At 36.7% G+C, this 22756-nt stretch overlaps 1 protein-coding gene across 6 annotated transcripts in view; it reads left to right on the top strand.

Moving 5' to 3' along the window:
• Positions 1–14669, top strand: part of LOC123874104 (zinc finger and BTB domain-containing protein 7A-like) — a 45525-nt gene extending 30856 nt beyond the window's left edge. Inside the window, exons 6-14 of one of the 6 annotated variants that reach the window (XM_045919287.1) lie at positions 1787–1915; positions 2336–2456; positions 2933–3065; positions 3369–3687; positions 4748–5095; positions 8457–8576; positions 10587–10643; positions 12318–13686; positions 14062–14669. In XM_045919287.1, coding sequence (XP_045775243.1) covers positions 1787–1915; positions 2336–2456; positions 2933–3065; positions 3369–3687; positions 4748–5095; positions 8457–8576; positions 10587–10643; positions 12318–12766 — 1676 coding nt within the window. In that variant the 3' untranslated portion in view covers positions 12767–13686; positions 14062–14669. The remainder of the gene's footprint in view (positions 1–1786; positions 1916–2335; positions 2457–2932; positions 3066–3368; positions 3688–4747; positions 5096–8456; positions 8577–10586; positions 10644–12317; positions 13687–14061) is intronic. The other 5 variants (XM_045919289.1, XM_045919288.1, XM_045919291.1 and 2 more) reach the window with 5 other exon arrangements.
• The last annotated feature ends 8087 nt before the right edge of the window (positions 14670–22756 follow it).

Raw genomic sequence — 22756 nt, 5'->3', positions numbered from 1 at the left:
GAAATAAGTCTCAAAACAGTATAATATTGCTACACATATAGTTAGGTATGCATAAGGCAAATTGAAATATAATTTTATAATATTTACCTGTAAGTACCTACTTGTTTTATTACATCATCCAAGTCTTCGAAGAAATTATATAAAATTGCTAGTTAATGTGATTAATTCTGTGTCAATTATCAGTTTATCTAAATTGGGTAGACATTATAAATAATGACTAGATAATATATATAATATCAGGATTTATTACTTTGGCTGTGACATATAGATAGATAACTTAAAAAAAAATCTGCATTCCCGTAGTCGAATAAAAATAATAAAAGAATCGGGAATACAATCGTTGGTATTATAGATGATGTAGTTTAGTTAGTGAGTACGACACAACAATGGAACGGTCTCAAGACAATAATTTAGTGTAATTTCCTTTCACGGCTCACAATTTGATAGCCGAGTCTCCGCCCGTAAGTTGATACTTGCAATATAAATGGCTGGATGTCGTCATATTATTTTTAATTTACCTACTTTGTAGTGTTATTATTTAAAATTATTATTTTAATTTTTATTGCTATAAATATAAAAATAATTATTTTAATATTAATAGCAATAATTATTAAGTAATAGACTTGCTGCCGGGACTTCGTCTGCGTGGATTTAGGTTTTCAAAATTCCATAGGGAAATCTTCGATTTTCGGACAAACAAACACATTTTAGCATTTAAATTATAAGTAACTAGCCAATGCCCGCGACTTCGTCCGCGTGGATTTAGGTTTTTCGAAATCCCGTGGGAACTCTTTGATTTTCCGGGATGAAAAGTAGCCTATGTGCTAATCCAGGAAATTATCTATCTCCATTCCAAATTCCCGCCAAATCCGTCAAGTAGTTTTTGCGTGAAGGAGTAACAAACGTACACACACACACATACACACAAACTTTCGCCTTTATAATATTAGTATGAAGTATGATGACTTGTCAAGCTAATTTATCCGCGTGAATTTAGGTTTTTTAAGCAATCTTAAAAACAACGTATCAATCAAAGTAAAAACTAAAAATCAACGTATGGATAAGCGAGTAAGAAACGTTACCCTTATGTGCGAACAGCATCATAGTGATGTGATGTGTAACCACTATGACTCATTTGATAACCACTTTCTAAAACAATTGCTCACAATTGCCAGCTGGTTAGGTTAATGTAAATTGATGATGATCAAATGAGACTATGTTCTCTTCTAAATTAATATTGATTTACAAGTAGCTAGAAGAATGGGCCGAAACACAATCGTTTGGCGGTATGGTTTTACTTGAATAAGATATATCAGACCCCGTGTGAAAGCATTCTCTTCTATGTGATTTTCCTCCTACTATGAGAAGTACAATAATATAATAAATCCATAAAGTGGCCTTAGAATGCGTCCAATGCTGTACATCAGAGCGCACCTTCCCCCCTTCGTCGTAATGCCGTTGTTCCATAGTGCTGGAGGTCATCCCACAGAACAGTCTGCCCCAGCTGTTTATATGGTTCTGAGAAATTCTTTACATTCGAGATCATGTTTATACATTTTTATATTTTTTCTCGCTTGGTGTAAAATACCCTATAATTTATGATGTAACACTATGTTTGCCCATGACATCACCCAGAATAGCTCCCAGACAGCTCACCGTAAGCCATATATACGCGATTACGCAAATGTGGAACGCTGATTTTCACCTAATTTTCAGCTGTGAGCCGGCTTATGTCACAGCAAAATAGAACTTATTAATCCAAATTATCTTTAATTGTTTGTTCCAGGTGCCACCAACGCAAACAACACACATGACCACAAAGAATCAGAAGGGCAGTTGAAGCCGGGCGGCATCAAAGTGGTGCAGCTGGCCGTGCTACAGAAACCCACCAACAACGAGCATGACGACTCAGACGGTGAGGTGCTAGTGGCCTGCAGTTGTCTCTTTTCATCTCGTTAGCATGGTACAAGGAGTGAGAGAGGCAGCTAAACCGGGCGGCATCAAAGCGGTGCAGCTGGCCGTGCTGCAAAAACCCACCAACAACGATCCTCAGACTGTGAGGTGCTGGTGGCCTGCAGTTGTCTCTTTCCCTCCCCACAGAGGAGTATAGCTTTGTCTCCTTATGCCCATGGTACTATTCAGGCCGGACTGAAATTTTGTATGTAGGTTTTTTTCTAACTATGTGGTCCCTATTGCCACTTAAGCTTCGCTTTGTAGGTCTCTCAATAACCCTCACTAAGTATGAATTTGCGCAATTCCCACCTGAGCGAAGATGGTGTGTCCGCGGTGTGTGTGACGGTGTGTGGATAACAATGGGTTATGTTTGTCATTACAGAGAAGGGGAAGAACGCCATGGATGACGACGAGGAGACAGACTCTAGCGGCTCCATATCCGACTCGGCGGCCAACGAGTCGCAAGACGGACGACCACACGTGTGCGACATTTGTGACGTCAGGTAACTACTTACTACTTATATTTTTAGCTAGCTTATGCCTGCGATTTGGTCCGCGTCGACTACACAAAGGAGGTTGGTGAAGTTGGAACGAGTTAGATTCACAAATCACTTAATTTTCATTCATATTTTTCAAAGTATTTTTCTGAGTAAACATCATATTTTTAGAAGATATTATAATAGAATAATGAGCGAGTGCCGGCCAATAATCAGAGGTGATTGCGATCGTCACACTGTAAGCGTTCATTTAACGCAATCGAGCTCGTGCGGGTCGATGGCGGTACAATGACAACTACACTTACTATTGGCTACAATGTATTGTTGTAACAAGTATACCATAAATTCAGCCAATCACAACGATTGCGATTGCAATAATGATTGATGCAGCTTTCCCGCAATCGAGCAGCCAGGCATCACGACTGCAACGTGTCCTTTATTAAGTTTTATAGTATCGATTAAAAATGCATTATTGTACGCAGATTTGCCCGTTCATCGCACCTGTCGCGGCATCGGTTGACACATACTGGCGAGCGGCCCTTTACATGCGGCGGCTGCGGGCGATCCTTCGCTCGCTCCGACAAACTGCGCGTGCACACCAAGATCTGCGAGAGGGTAAGCGGACACTACCGACACAGTATGAAAGGATGACAGACGCCTTTGATCTCGGAGTAAATAACGGTCACGACGACCCTTTAACATAACACAACATATGAATATGGAATTGATAAATAGATTCTTTGACGGTTTAAAGAATTGAGGAGAAATTCTGCTTTTCCATAGAAAATTATTTTTCTACTTCTCGCTCTTCTGTGTTAGAACAGAGAAGCAGTAAGGTTGTGAGTTCCAGGACACACCTCAAATCATATCCGATGATACTAGGATTTTAACGATAAATTAAACAAAACCAACTTCCAGGAGGACCCAACAGTGGACATGCAAAACGACGCAGTAGTCAAACGCGAAAACAACTCTGAAGTGATGTCCGGCATGGTGCGGACAACGCACCGGGAGTCCGGCCATCTTGTCTTCACCCCCAGCGGTGACGTCATGCTGCCCCCTCGAGCCGGACATCCCGTCGTCCTGAATGCGTCCCTGGAACCCGTCAGAAACGAACTCAACCCGGGGGACTTAGTTGACCCCCCGCGCAGGGGTCGCGGTCGACCCAGAAAGACCCCGCTCCCTTTAACCCCAAAAATCAAGAAAAGGAGAGGACGACCGCCTAAGACTTCGTTAGGTGAGTTTTAGCATTTTTTAGGAGCTGACTTAGGTAAGCCTATCGTAGCTAGTGAAATAATACTATATTTTTATTAATACTAAAAGTTTAACTGACTGACTGATCTGTTAACTTAGAGCCCAAACAGTTTAATGTATCAATATAAATACAGTGCGCCGTGAAAGTCGAAAAAGTTTGCTACGTAACTTAGATTATATCAGAGTGAATGAGAGTATTGAAGCTCCAAAAAGTTCGAAAACGCATGTACACAGATGACTTTAGAGTCACCATTACACAAATTTAAAATGTGTGTAAAATCCACATAAGTCGAAGCAACCGGGTGAGCTTACAGTTGCCTACAAGATATTGTAACTTTTTATAATTGAAACAGTAGGTAACTGTTAAAATTCTTGCCGACTCTTCGCAGTAGAATTTGCTTTCCGATCTGGTGGTTGATCCCCCAGACGTAGCATAAGACTATGTGACATGAGCCATTTCAATCTTTCTCACTCCCTTTCTGACAATACGACTATATTTTATGCCGTGATTGTGTACATTCTAATTAGGATGTCAACGTTACCATGTTGTATTATCATCAGAGTTGCATTTCGTAAAGTTTCAAATTGATACTACAGTGAGTAAGTTACTGAAAAGCAAGTTGCTAGATTTTCTTACGTCGTTGCCACGAAATTTCAGGCAAAGCATGTTACTCAGTGATATACCTATGAATTACAAGCTAATGTGACAATGAATGACAGTTATAACTTTTCATAGTGCTATCTAGTATGTCAATTCAAGGTCAAACCAGAGTTTCTGCATTCTCGTTCACTCTGATAAAATCTTTAAACCGCGTTTTCACGGAACAACCTGGGTAGTTTGACAAACATGTTCTATCATGTCTTATGAAATAGACTTTCGTGGCGCAATTAATATATACGTAGGTAACGAAAGCCACTGGATAAGATTTTAGGTGAAATCTCGCGAGTTTAGGATAAATTAAACTACATTTAACCAAAAGCTAGTTTTTACTTAACTAAAAACTTAATTCGGCGATGTAAAATAATCCGGACCGGAAATCCAGATACGCCGAATACATCCCTGGATACATCTACGGAACCGAAACTGGGGATAGTGAAGCAAGAGCCGGTCGAACCGGGTACGGTTTGTGGGAGCGAGGCACTGCCACAGGAAGATCGACGATCTAGTGAGAATGTCTTGCCCAAAGCACCAGTAATACTGAATGCGACTCTGGCACCTTCCGATTTGCCCAAACTGAGATTGCTACCTCTGGAAACCAGCCTGGTGGCTAGTGAACCTACCAATTCTGAGGCCAGCTCCGAACCGATCAGAAGAGCCCGTGGTAGACCTCGAAAGTACCCAGTGCCTTTGATCAAGAAACCCAGGGGACGGCCGCCTAAGAATTCCCCAGGTGAGTTCTTCCATCCTACTTTCGACCTTATATAGGCGGAAACATACTTATGACTAGGAGACTTTTTAAGTAAAACTTCTATAGGTGCGACTTAAGAGTAACTCAGATTTTTCATCCGGATGGAAGTAATGTTCGCGTTACTTCATAAAATGGCCGCCAATCAAAACGGTTAATTTGAGGCTACCTAACAAGGTGTTGTGAAGTACCAAATTATTAGTACCATATAGATAGGATAAAAAAATCTTTTGCTGACATTTTCAACCGGTAATACCGCTCGCGCGCGTATATTTTAAGGTTTTACTTTAAAAATTACACCCTTCTGTCACCCGATGAGGCTATTAAACGCGGTGAAATGTCTCGTAAAAATTTCTTTGCACTAAGACTCCATGGCCCCAGGGTCTCCACGGCAAACGGAAATACTAATTTTATTTTTTGTTAGTTCGCGAACTTTAATTACTTGATAAAGTACCTACTTTTTATTTAACAATGGTACTTATTCAGTTGCACAGAAATCTTTTAACTAAATTGCTCGGCCCAATATAAGTAATCCCTTTCAGTATTTTTCATGCAAAGAAGTTCAGCACTATTTCGAGACTTGTCAGTTTAGTTTAGAAGTTTTTGTACGGCCGAATACTTTGCCTGAGTATGCTTATGGTCTTTGATAGTATCGTTCCAAGTTTTACCACTGAAATCATGTGAAGTAACAATAGACTAAGTAGGCTGCAAAGTTTTTAAATTTTTCTGATACGAACCGCTAAGGTGTGGAACACCCTTCTGGCTTCCGTGTTTTCTGCCACGTATTATTGGAGTACCTTCAAGGCAAGAGTGACTAGGTATTTAGGCAAGCGTGCCCCAACATAGACCTCACCATTGCTTTTCATTAAGTGGAAGCCACGGGTCTACCCGCGAAATTCAAATTTTACTTGGTTTTTCGCAATTTGTAAACTAATACGACAACGTAGGCGTATCGACTATAACTCACAAATTAGTCGATACTAGAGCTAATTTCTTAAACTGGACCCTTTCAAGTAAAGATTTTTATATAAACCTGTGAGAATGTTAAGCTGCCATTGCCGCAATTAAAGTGCCATAAGCCTACTTTGTCGTATTAGTTTACAAATTGCGAAAAACCAAATAAAATTTGAATTTCGCGGGCAGACCCGTTGCATCCACCTTAAGCATGATTGCCAAGCGCAATCCTATCTCGTAATAAAAAAGGTAGGTAGTATAAGTATCTCGCCAAGATCTCACCGTGTGTGGAAATGAAGTATTTCTTTGGTGGCGTCAACGTTTACATGCTGCTATAGTCGCGCCATTGCGTCACGCCGATTGCTTGTCAAATGTCAACACTTGGTTATAGATTAGTCATATAGAATCAGACAAGAAGAGTCATGGTGTCTACGCAAATTTTGCATATTATAATTCCCGTGTTGGACTGTTGCACACATTCACTCACAGGACCCGAGGTCAAGGCATGGTCTAGGATGAGATGCACACTTTGACTTTTTGCTCAGACTTAAGTCGGAATTTTAGATTGTCAAGTGCTCAGGACTTTGCTCAGGCTTAAGGCACTGTTAAAACGAGACAGTGTTATATCGCTGGCATAAATCTGTCTCGTTTTAAATGTCTTTTGGTTGAGTAAAGTCAGAGTGCGCTCTATCCTTATTTGGGGCGAATCACTAGTTCTAGATTTGCTTTCACTTATCACACGTCCGCGTCGGTTGCTCGTTACAAGTATGTTTCTGCTGTAAGTGTGAGAGTTTGTATGTTAAGCACCTCTGAACGCCCGAACGAATCCTATAACTTACGTAACTCGATTTTACCTAATCTTAAGTACTTATCAGTCAGTCAGTCAGTATCTACGCGTCACGAAAGTTGAAACGTGCTGGCTTTGATAGTGGCATTGTATTTAAGTACGAGGCAATTCAAATTTCGTGACGAGAATTATAATTTTATGAATTCTTCAAATATTATGTTAAGGTTGCCTTTCTTCTTACGCGCTTCTCCATACGATCATATTATGCTTATGATTCTGTTATTATTAGTTGTTCTAGATCTAAAACTAAGCCAGATATCGATAAATTATGTAATAATCTGATAACTTCCTGGATTTTCCATTTTTGTGTCAAAATTGTTGTAATAAGAGATATTGGACGTGATTTTTATTGCGTGTCTAATGTTGATTTCTTTTGAGGATCGTAGCTTTGTGTAGTGTTGGTATGAACTGTATAGCAAGTATGCTTACCCCTAGACATGGAAACTCTCCAAGTAGGAATTGTCATGATAAATCACGCAATAATCTCATAACTTCTTGGATTTTCCATTTTGTGACAAAATTCTTGTAAAATAAGAAATGTTGCACGTACTTTTTATTCCAAGCAAACATTAAGTTCATTTGAGGAATAATCTCTAAGTTTTACGTAGTGTTGGTGAAGAAAGTATGCTTACGGATCAGGATTTTCCATAAACGAGGTGACAAAATCATTCTAATAAAGGGTACAAGTGTAAATTAAAAATTTATAACACCCCCGACAAGTAAACTATTCCGCGCCTACTATCTAAAGTATCTGAGATTTCCAAAACATCATTTTCAAATAAATAATTGTGTATTTAGGCAACGTCCATCTTGACAGCTTGACATAATTGTCAATTGACATAATATTATGAACCTAACGGTTATCTAACCTTCTTTTCTACAAGAAAACTAGAAAAGAGCTGATAACTCTTAAACGGCTGAACCAATTTTTTTGGATTATAACTAAGAACACTCTCGATCAAGCCACCTTTCAAACAAAAAAAACTAAATTAAAATCGGTTCATTCGTTTAGGCGCTACGATGCCACAGACAGATACACAGATACACAGATACACAGACACACAGATACACAGATACACACGTCAAACTTATAACACCCCTCTTTTTGGGTCGGGGGTTAAAAATAAGAAATATCGCACGTGCTTTTGCTTGCAAATCAAATGTTGAGTTTTATAGATTTGCGTAGTATTGGTATGAACTATGAAGCAAGTATGTTAGTCGGTAGGCATAGAAGGTACTCAAGTAGCAGTTTTCATGAAAAATAACGCAATAATCTGCTTCCTGGATTTTAAAATGTTGCATGTATTTTTTTTTGCAAGTCAAAGTTGAGTTCATTTTAGGAAACAGCCTCTTAGCTTCGCGTAGTGTTGGTATGAAGCAAGTATGCTTACGCGTCAGTATTTTCCATAAACGATGTGACAAAATAAGGGGTAAAATAAGAAATATCGCACGTGCTTTATTATTGCAAGTCAAATGTTGAGTTTTGAGGATCGTAGCCTTGCGTAGTGTTGGTATGAACTATGAAGCAAGTATGCTTGTCGACAGACATGGAAGGTTGCGTGCTGACGAGCGGAGCGGTGCCGAGCGGAGCGTTGGCGGGACACCAGCTTCTGCTCAAGCGTAAACGCGGACGCCCGCCGAAGAATTACTTCATTTCCCAACCCGGTGAGACACTAGGCTAACTAGCATATTATAACCTGTTTATTGTTTGCGGCAAATATATAAAAAAACTCCACATTGGTAGAGCTCATAGAATAGAATAGAATATGTTTTATTCAAGTAAACTCTTACAAGTGCTTTTGAATCGTCAAAATAATGTACCACTGGTTCGGAATGCCGTAAAATATATTCTACTAGACTATATATATTCTACTTCCGACAAGACTAGAGTAAGACACACGTGCGCGTAGCGGCATATAGACTAAATAGATGGTTAGATACTCGTAGTTAGTTAGATACTGGCGCGGTATTTACGCACATTTCGATAAAACAACACCAAAGCTTCAAAACATGGCACCCGTTACTAGTCTTTAGAAGTCTAAAACGTTGCATACAACTTATTTTTATTACATGCTATTTGTTTACATTTTATTTAAGTTAAAGAATAATAGAGTGACTTCACGCTTTAGCAGTGACCATTGATGACACAGAATAATACTATCAAAGACAATAACAAACTTAGGCTCAACGCATACATCTAATCTGTGGGCTAGGTTTTTAATTGTGCTACAAGACATTGCTATCTGCCAAATTCTTGGCCAACGAGAAGTTCGCTATAGGTTTTGATTACTTTGATAGGTCTTACAGACTTCGGGGTGACCCTATAGGAGTTCCTTTTTCTAGTTGAGGTTCTACGGAACCCTAAAAATGAGTTCAGATTGATACACACAGTTGTATTAGTGATAAAATTGATAACAATTTAAAGTATTTACGAAATATTTAAACATTAATTTAATCAATTATTATTCACATAATAAGGCCATAATAGTTCATATACTAGATACCTAAAAAGCTAGTTACTCTATGTATGACAAATCTAGAAATGAGGAAAATCCCGTCTTGCTACTTGTGAAATTTGATGCTGTTAGATAAACGATGGCAATGACTCAGAACTTTTTGTACACGTCAGTAAATAGCCTAATGTTTCTTTTGAACAATGACCCAACATTTTGTCCAATATTTGACAAACGATTATGAATATTAAACACATGTGCAAAGGTTTGACAATGGCTTGGCGAGTTTTTTTTCCATATTTTTATTTGTTACCACAGTATATTGTATCGTGTGAGTGTGCAAATATGCGCCTTTATAGCATTTGCTTTATGTTTTTTCCCTTTTTAACGTCGCTCTTAATTCATTCATTTGGTTTTTTTAAATTTTCATTTTTGGGCTATATGTATTTCCAGTATTATGGTTTTTTAACACCCAATTACATATAAGTAAAAATAAAAAAATGAAATTTGGAAGCACAATTTGTAGAAAGAAAACAAAAGAATGGGTTAGTAGCGAAATGTGTTTTGGCATTGAAAAGTATATCTACTCGTTAGAAGTAATTGAAATTAATAGTTTTAATTGAATACTTTTAACTTTATCAAAATATTAGGTGCAACATGCGCAATATACAATAACAATTTTTATGTTCTAGGAATCGAAAATATTTATTTTAAGAGAAGTTTCCCTAGCTCGCTTCCCAGCGCTTTCAGTACAAACGTAGTTTGGTCTCAGTTTGAATACTAACCAATGAAACTCACTTAAGTTATGTAGACAAGTTCTAGCCAGTGTAACTTTAAAACTACACATGAAATTTTGTGGACATGTTCTAGAAACAAATATCTGTGGATGTCCAGATTTCTGCAAAATGTGTATTAAAAAAAATTTGAGTCAATGTAACTTTGAAACTACACATTTTTATGAAAATCTGGCAAATCACATATTTTTATTTAGAACAAATCTTCTAAAAAAAGATTCCAATGAATTGAGACTACTTACAATAAATTTTTCGTTGAGTTTGATTGGTCAATATCCAAATGAGAACCAAACTACTTTTGTATGAAAGAGTTCGAAAGCGCTTCGAAACTTCTCTTAATAGAATCACCTAGAAGAGAAAAGGTTATTATGTTTTAAGCTTTGCTACGCCAAAACACGGGGCTTCATTCTAATCGGATGTTTGTTTAGGTATGGAAATGTCGATACCGATCCAGTACGGGCTAGCCGCAGAAATGAGCAAGATTTGTTAGTACCTCACTATCAATAGCATGGCAACTAAATTATTCGTAAAGATTATTCCCATTTACAGACATGTGATACACAGTTCATTTATTCTTGCATATAGTTCTACGTAATTAGGTTGGTGACGATTCTGGTGGACAAAATAAAATACTATTTACATCTAGAAATCAATTTCGCGTGGATTTAAGTTTTTAAAAGTCATGTAGGAAATCTTTGATTTTTCGGTAGGTATAACAAGAATGTCCGTTTCCGGGAAGGCTAGCTATCTTTTCCTTTAGTCTAATTCGGTTAAATGGATGAGCTGTGAAAAGTTAACAGACAGATGCATTTATAATAATATTAGTATGGATATGTAATGTATTAAATGCAATCTGCTCCTTTTTCTTAGGACAGAAATTGTCCTAATTATTTCTTGACAAATGTACACTACATTCATGAAAATTAGTATATTACGTATATTATTATAACAAGTAAAATAATAAATAATTGTACAATATGATATATGTTATGAGAGATAATATTTGTATACCAAAAAGGTGTCAAATAACTTTTTTAAGTCAAAATTATTTTTGTGACTTCGATGAATTGATACAAATCTTAAATTGGGGTTAACCAATTGAGTTTGGTCTCAGCTATTTTAAACTCGAATTGCCACTAATCAAGTAATTTATTTTATTTATAATTAAAGTATGTTTGCAAATCAACCACTGCATTGTCTGTAAATGTGAAAAAACATTACAAAAAAGTATTGGGAAATATGTCGGTACTAATCGGTATTTGTATAGTAGTTCGAAATGTAGTAAAACCTGACATAAATAATTCTGAAACTGTTGAGTATCATCTATTCATTAATCCCTTAAAAAACCCGTCTTTTTTCTTTTCTTATTCACATTTTAATGGTGGCGGAAAAAATTGTTTAGTTAATTTTAACCGTATCGCATTTATTTTTAAAATCGTTAAAAATCACTAAAAAATAATAACTGCAAGGTAGGATCTTCAAGACTAACATTTTCATTTCAAATAAAATTATTTACCTAATACATTTTCAAAAAATATTTTAATATTATGTAAAATATACTAACTTGCCTGCTTTGCACATAATATCTAACAAACAAAAATTGTAAAAAGTATTCTAGCATGTCTAAAAACACGTAAACAATTTGCATATAACCGTGCATGAGTATTTTAAGAAAAAGTATCGGTAGGAAAGTCGAGGACGTTCGAAAATATTGAAATATCTAAGAAATTGGTGTCTTATTCGGTTGTACACAAAACTGAAACTAAAATAAATAAACATACCCGAAAATGAAGCATTTTATTTTCGTAAGTTACTCTGTGATAAGAATTCGTCTACTTTAAAGCCTTAATGCCCTTCTCACATGGAAAAATCTGCTATCAAATTCAGGCAACCAGTTGCGTTGCCAATAAAATTCTGGTTGCATTGCCGTTAAAAACTGATTTTGTGACTAGGTGTCAGCGCGAAGACCTTTTAAATGTTCTAGTATGATTTTTCGATCTTCTAGTATGCGAATTGGTATACTTAGCTATATCAATTTCATTTAGTTAAGCGTTTTGTGTACAACTATTTATGAGTACCATTAAAGCATGACGTAAGGGTTTAAGGGATAGGATGTAATTTTAATAACAAAAAAATCCAATTTCTTTCGTAATTTCCAGACGGCCGACCGAACGAGAACTACAACGCGACGAATCTACCTTTCGGTGATTTCTCCTACCTTACCGAGATGATGTATAACCCTCTCGCTTACTCCTACGGCGTCACCAGTGTCGATCCGGACCGGAACATAGACGCGGACCAAAGCATGACTACAGAGACCTCCCACGATAGGACCATCGATGTATCGGATTCATCCTCGGACGATGAAGACAGTTCACGGGTAGAGCCGGAGGAAAACGTTCCGCCCGTAGGAATCGAAACTCAGATCATGACAGTGGGCGACTGTCAGATTGTCAAACTACCCCCCAATAACGAGGAAAAGGACGACAAAATGGACCAGTCCCCACCAGAAACGATCATAGTCCCCGCTTCAACCCCAAGCTCGGTCACAATTACCCCTATAACTACCGTGGGTGACTGCACGATCAGGCCCGTCGATAACACATAATGTGAAGATCTTAGGGTCTACCCCGTAATCTTGATACCCTTCAAGTGGAAATAGATTGATGGATTGCGGTGAGTGAACGGATTTTTATATTTTAATCATCGGTTGAGTCACTAGCACGTCACTAGACATTCCAGATTGAAGCACTCTACATTTTTAAAGATTTGTAATCGTGAACCAAAATAATGCTACAAATTGGCTATTATGAAGTATACTATTGAATAGCATTTATACCATAATATAATCGGCATATTTCCTATTGGCAAAATAGATATGCTAAGTTGATACAAATCATTATGTACTCATTTCTTTTTCCAAAATCCCAGTGTTATGTAATTTTAAAATATAAACTTAGTCTATCGTGAAATATAATTACGTTTCATCCATATAGTACATATGAAATAATAAATCAGATTTACGTCGAAAATCGTTAAGACATTTTGTTGCTAACTAACGGGGCAAAAACGTGAGTTAAAGTTTAACTGTGCATAGTACATACATATCGAAATAATAGCCGACGTGAGTGAGTAAAACCGATTTTGAAACTTAATACAAACAAAAATAAATACAAGATTCGTTCACTCACGTAGTTTACATGTCACACGATGACAATCAATCTATACCAGTTTCCTTATTCGTCCATTTTGTTTATGATCGCAAACCCTATAATTATAGGCAAAGAACGTCTTCCTAAAACGGCTCTAATGAAATGGACGAACGACTTTCCTATCTACTCTTTCGTTTCAGGGGTAGACGCTAAGGACTAATATTATTGTGGTAGCATTCGTTTGGAACCGAGGTCGCATCAGTCATTGTCGTTTCAAATACTGATGTAGTTTATATGTGGACGCTATTTTAATGTAGTTGCCGCAGTCATTTCATATAAATTAAGTAAACAGAGATAAAATAATCCTGTGCGAAAAGTTAAGAGGGCTCTCTCCGTCACTCGTTTCCACTCGTTTCATACAATCGTAGTTCCAATTTCATTTGAATATTAAGCAACCAAAGTCCATGAAATTTTGCACATATATTCTAGAAACTAATATCTATGTCTGTGGTTTTCCAGATTTCTGTTAAAATATTCGGTTTTAAAGTTACGCGGTCTTAAAATTTTCATACAAATCTTTGAGCCCCTGTAATTTTAAAACTACATATTTTTAGAAAAATCTAAAACACCACAGACACAGATATTAGTTTCTAGAATATGTCTGCAAAATTTCATGGACTTTGGTTGCTTAACATTCAAATGAAATTGGAACTACGATTGTATGAAACGAGTGGAAACGAGTGACGGAGAGAGCCCTGTTAAGCTCCAGCGTGAGTGTATAATTTACAAAACGTACCCTAAAGCTATGATAAATGGGGCTAACAGCGTGAGTTGAAAATTTACTACAAGGTGAACGTAAAAATACGGCAGCGTGAGAATTAGTGTCCAGTTTATTTAATTTTTTGATGGGCCAAATGACGCGAACTAGGGATTCGTACTTTTTGTACACACCATTTTTTTTTTCAGTTACATTTTGATTTATTCCGCTTATGTAAACTGTAAACCCCTATTAAAGTATTCGTATAGCCTGGCCGAATTTAAAAGTTGTTCAAAAGGCTGGATTATAATATTTTGTTTGCTTAATTTATACCATTCTGTAGCGGCAAGTATGTACCTATACTTTTGACTGTAAAATAAACTGCTTGTGCCATCGTCTTAAGGCATCTAGTGCCTTTCGAGAAATTTTTTGATTGCTATGAAAATGAATTGTGAGCGTTAGAATTTGATGTCTTCCTAACTGTTTTAGCGTAATAAATGTGGCGCCTTATCTGAAAAAAATGAACACACGTCGTGGGTTAAAAAGAGAATCATAGTTTTCTGCGAAATATAAATATCGAAGAGTGCAATTAAATGATCATTGTTATTAATCATCGTTTATCATTATTCGACGGTAATGTTCGTTATAAGTACTCGCATTTCAAACCCGATACGTAGATATTATTGCAAAAAATCATCATTTTCGAACTACCCACGACGTATGTGTAAAGCTTCGGTCAGACTGAGGCGAATAAATCCCTTGCAGGAAGCGATTAATAATATGCAGCAACGGATAACGCATCCTGGCAGGGTCGCCATGTAAGGCGGGATCTAAATGAAACACGGGACGTTCGATAAAATACTGTCTTTATTCTAATGATTACACGCCTTATATACTTACACTCTACACAACGAACCTAACTATGAAAATGTCCGAATTTTGCCCCAATTAAATGCTAATAAGCAGTTTGACATATTTCTAAAATACATAATATAAGAAGTAGAGAGAAGAGAGTAGTAGTATATATTTGAGAGGGCTCTCTCAATCAATCCGAAAACATAGTTTCGTTTGTGATTGGTTGGTGACTCAAAATGGTTAACGACTATTAAGTTTTTCGTCTTTGTCATTTGTCTGAAATTACGTAACAGAAAGACCCCTTTACTAACTTCTCTCCGTGGATATAGTATATTGAAGACAGCTTCCAACCTGTGGCTATTAGCTTTTTAATAGGGTGATAATTCGCGCCACTCGTACCTTGCGAGGGGTTCGCTTCGGTTTGACCGAAGCACAAAGTGAACAGTGCGATAGTTTGATGTTATGAAAGCTTTCCTGCGGCCTAATTATGGACTTGAAATGCTACTACAATGATCGATGAATAAAAGAAACATTTTGAAATAAACATAAGAAACAAAACAAGATGACTGTCGAAAATGCATTTAAATTGGTGATGTAATTTATTGGACACGGGAGATTTAATTGTAACCGCTAAAGCTTTACAAGCGACGAACGGGGATCTGGCGGCTGTGCGGTTTTTTCACAGGTAGATGGAACAATCTGGACTGCTATTTTGACTGTGTTATACTTATATCATCATCACGATCAACCCATCGGCGGGCTCATTACTGAGAACGGGTTTCCTCTCAAAAAATTACAAGATTCGGTCAAGTGCGAGTAGGACTCGCACTCGTAGGGTTCCGTATCATTTTATAAGTAATAACACTAATTTTTTTTAATTTTCATGGCGGCCATTTTGAAATTCACGGCGGCCATTTTGAAAATTTTATTATTTGTTGTTGTTTGTGCGGCAAAAAATACACCTTAGGCGTGGAAATTTCACATCTCTACCGTTCACAAGATACAGCGTGCTCACAGATAGACGGACGGACGGACGAAGAGTGGAGGTTTATTAGTAATCGGGTTCCGTTGTCACCCTTTGGGTACGGAACCCTAAGAAGGTAGTAATAATAAATATCGTGACAGCAAAAAAAACAGAAAACAGATATGGATTCAGAACGTTCTAAACTTCATACCCATACTTTTTTTGAAGGAAGATTTCGTTGCAGATCATTGTTATCGATCAATCATGAACATATATAAACATTTAAATTTTAATTGATTAAAATATCCGGCCATGCGCCTATTGAACATTGATGGAAGTACATAGGTAATCAGAAATATTACAAGGGGAAAGAAGAGTACATAACGAATAGCCGAACATTCATTTTGATATATAAGATAACATAGTCGAAAATATTGTCCGTTGTTTTCAATATATATAATCTGAGCCATATTAAATAATAATGATAGTGTAAGGGTCTTTTATATGTATGTAGAGACTAGAGTATTTTCCTAGCGCCGCGCCGCCGCCGCGTCCCCGCGCGTCCCAACAGAGATACTCATTGAGACACAATCATTATGAACAAAGTCACAATCGTCATGAACGCCGCACATTCCGCATGAAAACCTCAAACGACTGTCAGTTTACCCATGGAATAGTTGGAAAATGGAAAACAGCGTACAAAAAGGGACCTTAGTTGCTCTATAATAAAGTAGAAATTACTTCAACTGGAGCCATTCATGTCAGGAAAAAATCTTTTTAGTAATACTTACACCAAGTACTAAAGATTAGAACAAGACCTTTAAATTAAGTTCGTAAAATTAAAAATACTTATTTGAAAAATGGACAGAATGAGGCAATTCCAGTAGCAATCCCATATTTTTTTTTGTATAAGCATTCAAAAAATTATTTGAGTTTTTTATATTTTTATTACATAGAAAAAAAAATTTAGGACTTGTATAACCACAATAATTTAGCATTCACAGAAGAAAGTTTCCAGTAAGCAAATTAAACAGTTCCACAAAGGTTTTCATGTGAGATGTCGGGTATTATATATTCACGTATAGATTATAATATTTTCCGAAACTCTACATAGAGGAGTATTACATATTTACTAATTATTGTAATGATGGAACGTAGATATATAAAAATATATTGTACTGTGTTGCCTTCAGCGTAATTTGTTACTTTAAGCTGGTTCCACACAAGCGTACAATTAATATTCTTCTGGAGAAGACACGTTTTTGAAAAGCTTAGAAGTATAGCAGTTTCTATTTTCAAAGATTGTACCCTTTTGTGGGCACCAGCCTTTATACAATTCAGAAAAAAATGCGTTATTTCAACAGAAATGTTTGCTTTCGGTTCCTTTCGAAAACAGCAGACAAAAAATTATTTTAGTATCGAAAATATTTTTGCCTAGAATATAATTATTCATAAGTAGCATCTGATTGGCTGTCTATATAACATAATGAATATATGTAATCGAACTAAGTAATATTTTAATACTCGTATTTAATCATATCGTAGTATTTCTTTTTAATGATTAATTATTATTAAATAAATAACGTATCGTCTGCGATATGATGAAGGACGAGCCAATTTTGGAGTTATTTTGCTAATAATAAAAAACATGTGTTAAAGAATTAAATTAATCCATTGATAAATGGTGCAGGCACGCCGGTTTAATTTAAGTCAACTAAGGAGGTCTTTTAGTCTCGCTGGTTCGTTTAGTGTTCACCCAATGTATACAAACACGAACACCCAAGCCCAACGAATGTTGAGACGTCCAACGTTGAATCCCTTCGTTGGCTCTCATTGGGCCGGCGTGTACGCATCAATATTGGAGTCATCGTGTAGAGCGCACGCGCTGTTTCGCCTTTCCATGTCTAAATGTATCAATCTCTGTGAATATTAGATCGTAGAGCGTAGTGTCTTAGATAAAAAAATATTCTAAATATTAAAACTCGGCAACACCACACGAACAAGTGATACGATGTTCGCTAAATATTTTTAGCGGGGCATTGTGATGACAATTAATTGTATTTGTTTAATCGTTTTTGCCTGTAATGTGTAATCGTAGACTTAATGGTACAATCGGTCTAATTTAATAACGAAAGTTGAACTACCTTCATATTTTTCGCCGATGACGGTAGTTCAGTTGCAAGCGAAGCGCGCTTCAGTCAGTCGCTATTTGGACATGACGCGGATACATGATGGTCGGAAATATCATGAACATGTGAACCGGTGTTATTAAATTAGGTTCTACTGTATGTAAAGCTCGTGGTTTCTTGGAAAAGTGGTGAAGTCATTTGACGTCCGCTATAGAACTTTAGAACAAAATACCATCTTTTTTCGATCGCTGTTTCAATGACGTATGAGGCAGTTGATTTTTTCATTTAAGGGTTGGTTACATAGTAAAGCTTGAAACGATTATTAAAATGATCCCCTTTTCGGACTGACCGTATAGTACAGCAGCCGCTATATGATTGCACAGCTTTTCTAGGAAACTAGAGTTTAATAATGATAAACCCCACGCGTAAGACAGCTCTTATGGTAGAGGTTCTTTGGGGCGTATGAACGCAACGCATTCGTATGACCTACAAAACAACCTGGCACTATATTGCAATAGCATTCAACTTTTGCGTTTGTACGTTGCGTATGTTGCGTGTATACGCCCCGGGGAATCACATACCTTTAACCAATCGGTGTGCGGCTGTCAAACAGCCATGATTGGGATTTTCTGTTCGAAAGTTTATGCTAAGTTCCTTTAATTTTAACGTAAAACAATGTTCGCCAAGGCCTCAAGACCCGAGCGCCGCGACTGTGGACGTCTTCAAAGTATTAACTCGCTACTATGAATATTTTTTAAGAAATTATTTTGATCAAAATATCTGTACAGTAGTATAGTTCCTAACGTGTAATCGATACAAAATTATTATAACCCTTGGACTAATCGTAGATGATTACAATTTAATTATTAATTTCGTTTAGCGTTAAGTTTAATATTAGTTTCGAGATCAAATTAATTATTCGTGAATCGTAGTTCACTACTAGTGATGTAGTGAGTGGGTGATCGTATGCTGAGGCGCACGCGACGCATTTTCCAATATTAGAAATACGTGTGACGCCAGCAGCAAGAGGCCGCCGCATCGGACATATCGATGAAATGCTGATGACGTCAATCCCATATACTTAATAACCTTTATATTTTTTGACAATGACGGTAGTTTAGTTATAAGCGAAACATGCGATTCAGTCAGTCGCTCTTTGGACATGACGCTGATCGGACGTCTGAGTAATCACCATAAATCATGGTCGGAAATATGTAACTGTCGTAATTAAATTAGAAGAAATGTTGATGACATCAAAAAAGGTTGGCGCTGGCTTTACTTCAGCTCTTACAATTTCCGTGCGTCCGGTGCTGTTGACGTAACTTTTGAATAACATTTAAGTACTTAGGATTGCTACGATTTTGTAAACTCGCCACTGTTGACAAAATTTCGTACATATGAAACGGTAAAAAAGTAGCTCCGTTTTCTTACTTCCTTAGAAGGGCTTGTACAGCGCCATCTATGAGACTTAAGTAAAACGACCTGGATATTTCCTCATTGATGACGTCAGCAAAATTCGGCGATGACATAACCCTTGCTATGACGCGCCCGTTGCTGCTGAAGTCACTCGCATTTTCAGTACTGCAAAATGCGCTTCTTGTGGTCGTTTGCGATCTCCTTGAAGGTATGCTTTCGTTGACGGATGTTTTTTTTAATTAATTTCGTATTTAATGGAAGACTGCTCTGTACCGTTCTCTATTTATCGATACTTTATTTTAGACCGATTCGATTGATCGATGTTTTATTTAAGACCGATTCGATTAATCGACTTCTTATTTAAGACCGGAATGATTGATCGATGTTTTATTTATGACAGAATCGATTAATCGATATGTACGCGTAAAGCCCAAGAGGCATTTATTTCATGAGTCTCAAACGGCAAGCTAAGATTACTGAGTGTTAATTTAACGAAAGAATCTGTATTTTTATAACTAAAGATAAGTTAATGCGCTAATCAGTTACTCCCTTACAATGAACCTATATATCCCACATGTAGTAGGTTAAGTTTCGTGTTTAAGTTGAAAAAAATACATTGGCCCTATTGGCTTTGTGTCGTTAAGTTTAGTGTGTTTCCTGTGACCGCTTCTTTACTAGTCAACATCTTTTCAAAGGTAACAGAAAAGTTAAAAAAAAGTGTATGTAAAAAACAAGGTTGCCATTTTTACAAATTGTTACCATGCAACAGTAAATAAATAATCATTCATCAACAACAGGTCGCATTGTTAGAACCTTTGAGTTTAATTAATAGAAGTTCGTTTAACTAACGCAACCTTATTATTATTACAATTTATATTTTGTTAGTATTTCTTGTGTAAAGTTGACTAGAGAGGCGCCGGTCTTAGTTTTGCAATAAACGAAAATAATCCTTTATTTATGGAATGTTAGATGCGTGTTTGCCCGGTTGATTGCATTTAATTAATTATTTTTATTATTCTATCGTTTTTGATCTATTGCTATGTAAGCAGTGGTACAATGTGAATTTGTGTTTGTTTTCTTTCTCTTTGAATCTTTTATGCATTTATATTTTGAGTTAAAAGTTTATAAAAAGGCCGTTATTTTCTTGCATTTATTGATAAAATTTATAAAATATATCTCCAAAAAGATTACTGTATAGTTCTTGTGATCCATAATATCCTTGCAACTTTTCTTATTTTAGAAGAAATTCTTATTTTGACGTGAAATTATGAGAGCTAATTGAAACTTTTATGGTATTTTTTTCACTGCCATATATATTTTTTTAGTTTAGTCTGTTAAATTCAACTTGTACCACTGCATTTAAGAGTTATAAAAATGAAATCCAAATTAATTTTTATATTTAAAATCTCATTATTGTGTCAACTCGTCAAAAGCTTATTTTGTTAGTTTTAATATGTTTATAAAAATGAATTCCTTGAAACATAGGGCCATATTGAAACAAGAAACACTGTTATATTTTCCATTGCTTTTTGATGAGATTTTTTTGTTTCGGATAATTTATGCAGACTACACACTGTCAAGCATACCGTCCAATTTGTATGACGCTTGAAAGAATTATTATGTAGAGAGATACATAGCAGTTTATATGACAAGCATATATTATACAACCTGCACATTGAAAATGCAAATTGTACGATTTAAATGCTTGATGGTGTGTGGGGGCCATTATACTCAAGATTTCGTTTTGAATCAATAAAAAGATGTTAAAAATCAGGTATATTTTGGGTGGAAACATACAAAACACGCTGCTCGACCTGACACGGCTTGTGCTTCTGATTATAACAAACAGATTGCACTCGACTCGCGACTTGTTGCGTGGCATGTTATAAGTATGTTTCCTCTTATTTGTATTGTGAAAGAATATTTTTTATATTCTTTGTATTGTGAAATGGCTATCATTTTACGTTGTGATCATGTAAGTGCAAAATTTATTACTTGAAGGCTGGGGACATATCTAGAGGAATTCAGTGAGTAAAAATGCGTACGGAATTCTGCTCAACTTCCTATTGAAATGTTAGTAGAGCGTCGTATCTGAAAAGACAATACGCCGTCCGCAACGTGATGCGGAATTCCGAAACTTTTATTAAGTGCAACTGCACTCCTTTACGATGCCTAATTTACTCAGAAATAGGTACTACTCGAAAATTCCGCGGCGAAATTTCTCTTATTCGGGTAGTTGAAGCGGAATTTCGGTCGCGGATTTCTGCGTGCCGAATTTCAGCTAGATCTGTCCTCAGCCTTACCAGTTTCGTTGACGTTTGGTCAATTTGAGGGCAGCAGGAATTACAACATGACTCGTGTTTAGTTCTGCCAAGTCCGAGAGCAGTATTTTTTAGCTGTAGTTCTTTATTATTATAAACTTTTTTTTTATTATATAACATTTATGAAACTCGATCGTTCGTTAGTTAATTTCTAACAATGAAAAATATTTAATAAAGAAATCACAAAATAAATCGACTTTGATTTTATGTTCCCGAATTCCTTTCTGACCATTTCCGACAAACCAAGAATAAAAAGATATGTATCTGAAACTAAGGCTGAGATCTATAGGGTGCACTTTGACTAGACTTATGACTCAGTTAAAACGGAACAGATTTATGTACATAATTAATTATCTGAGTAAAGTCCAAAGTACGCTCTATAGATCTTACCATATGAGTCGATTCACACTGATACAGAGTGCAAGCGGCAATCTTAAAAATGAATTTCATTGTGGTTATGGCCCTTTCAAACAGTTGCTTCGATTCTACCAATGTGAATTGACCCTGTGATGAAGATTTTTTTTTTATTCACTATAGGCAAGCGCTTGACCACAATCACACCTGATGGAAAGTGATGATGTGGTCTATGATGGGACGCGCTTACCTAGAAGGTGCCTATTCACTCTTGTTTTAAAGATACCCGGATTGTAATTGGTAGGAAACACAGATCGCGGGAGAGTATTCCAAACCTTAGCCATGCGTATGAGGAATGAAGACGCAAAACGTTTCGTGCGTGTAGATGGAATGTCGACGACATAAGGATGGAAACTCGCCCGACGATTCAAGTAAAGCATTCACGACACTGCGGCAGGTCCGATTTAGGAGGCAGCTAGATTGGAACAATCTAGGCTGGTCCCCACAGATCAGCCGCTCGGTGCGTGCGCGGCCGATCTAGGATATCAGACTTAGAATGACCCTACACACGATATGTTTAGGAGGCAATCAAGAACCCTCGCCTTTTTTTACCATAAATCAGCTCTGCCGCAACGCGCGTTTTGTTACAC

The sequence above is a fragment of the Maniola jurtina genome, chromosome 17 (genome assembly GCF_905333055.1).
Source record: "Maniola jurtina chromosome 17, ilManJurt1.1, whole genome shotgun sequence".
Taxonomy (NCBI): Eukaryota; Metazoa; Arthropoda; class Insecta; order Lepidoptera; family Nymphalidae; genus Maniola; species Maniola jurtina.
Note: the sequence above shows the minus strand (reverse complement) of the source record. Positions and strands in the feature narration are given on the sequence as shown.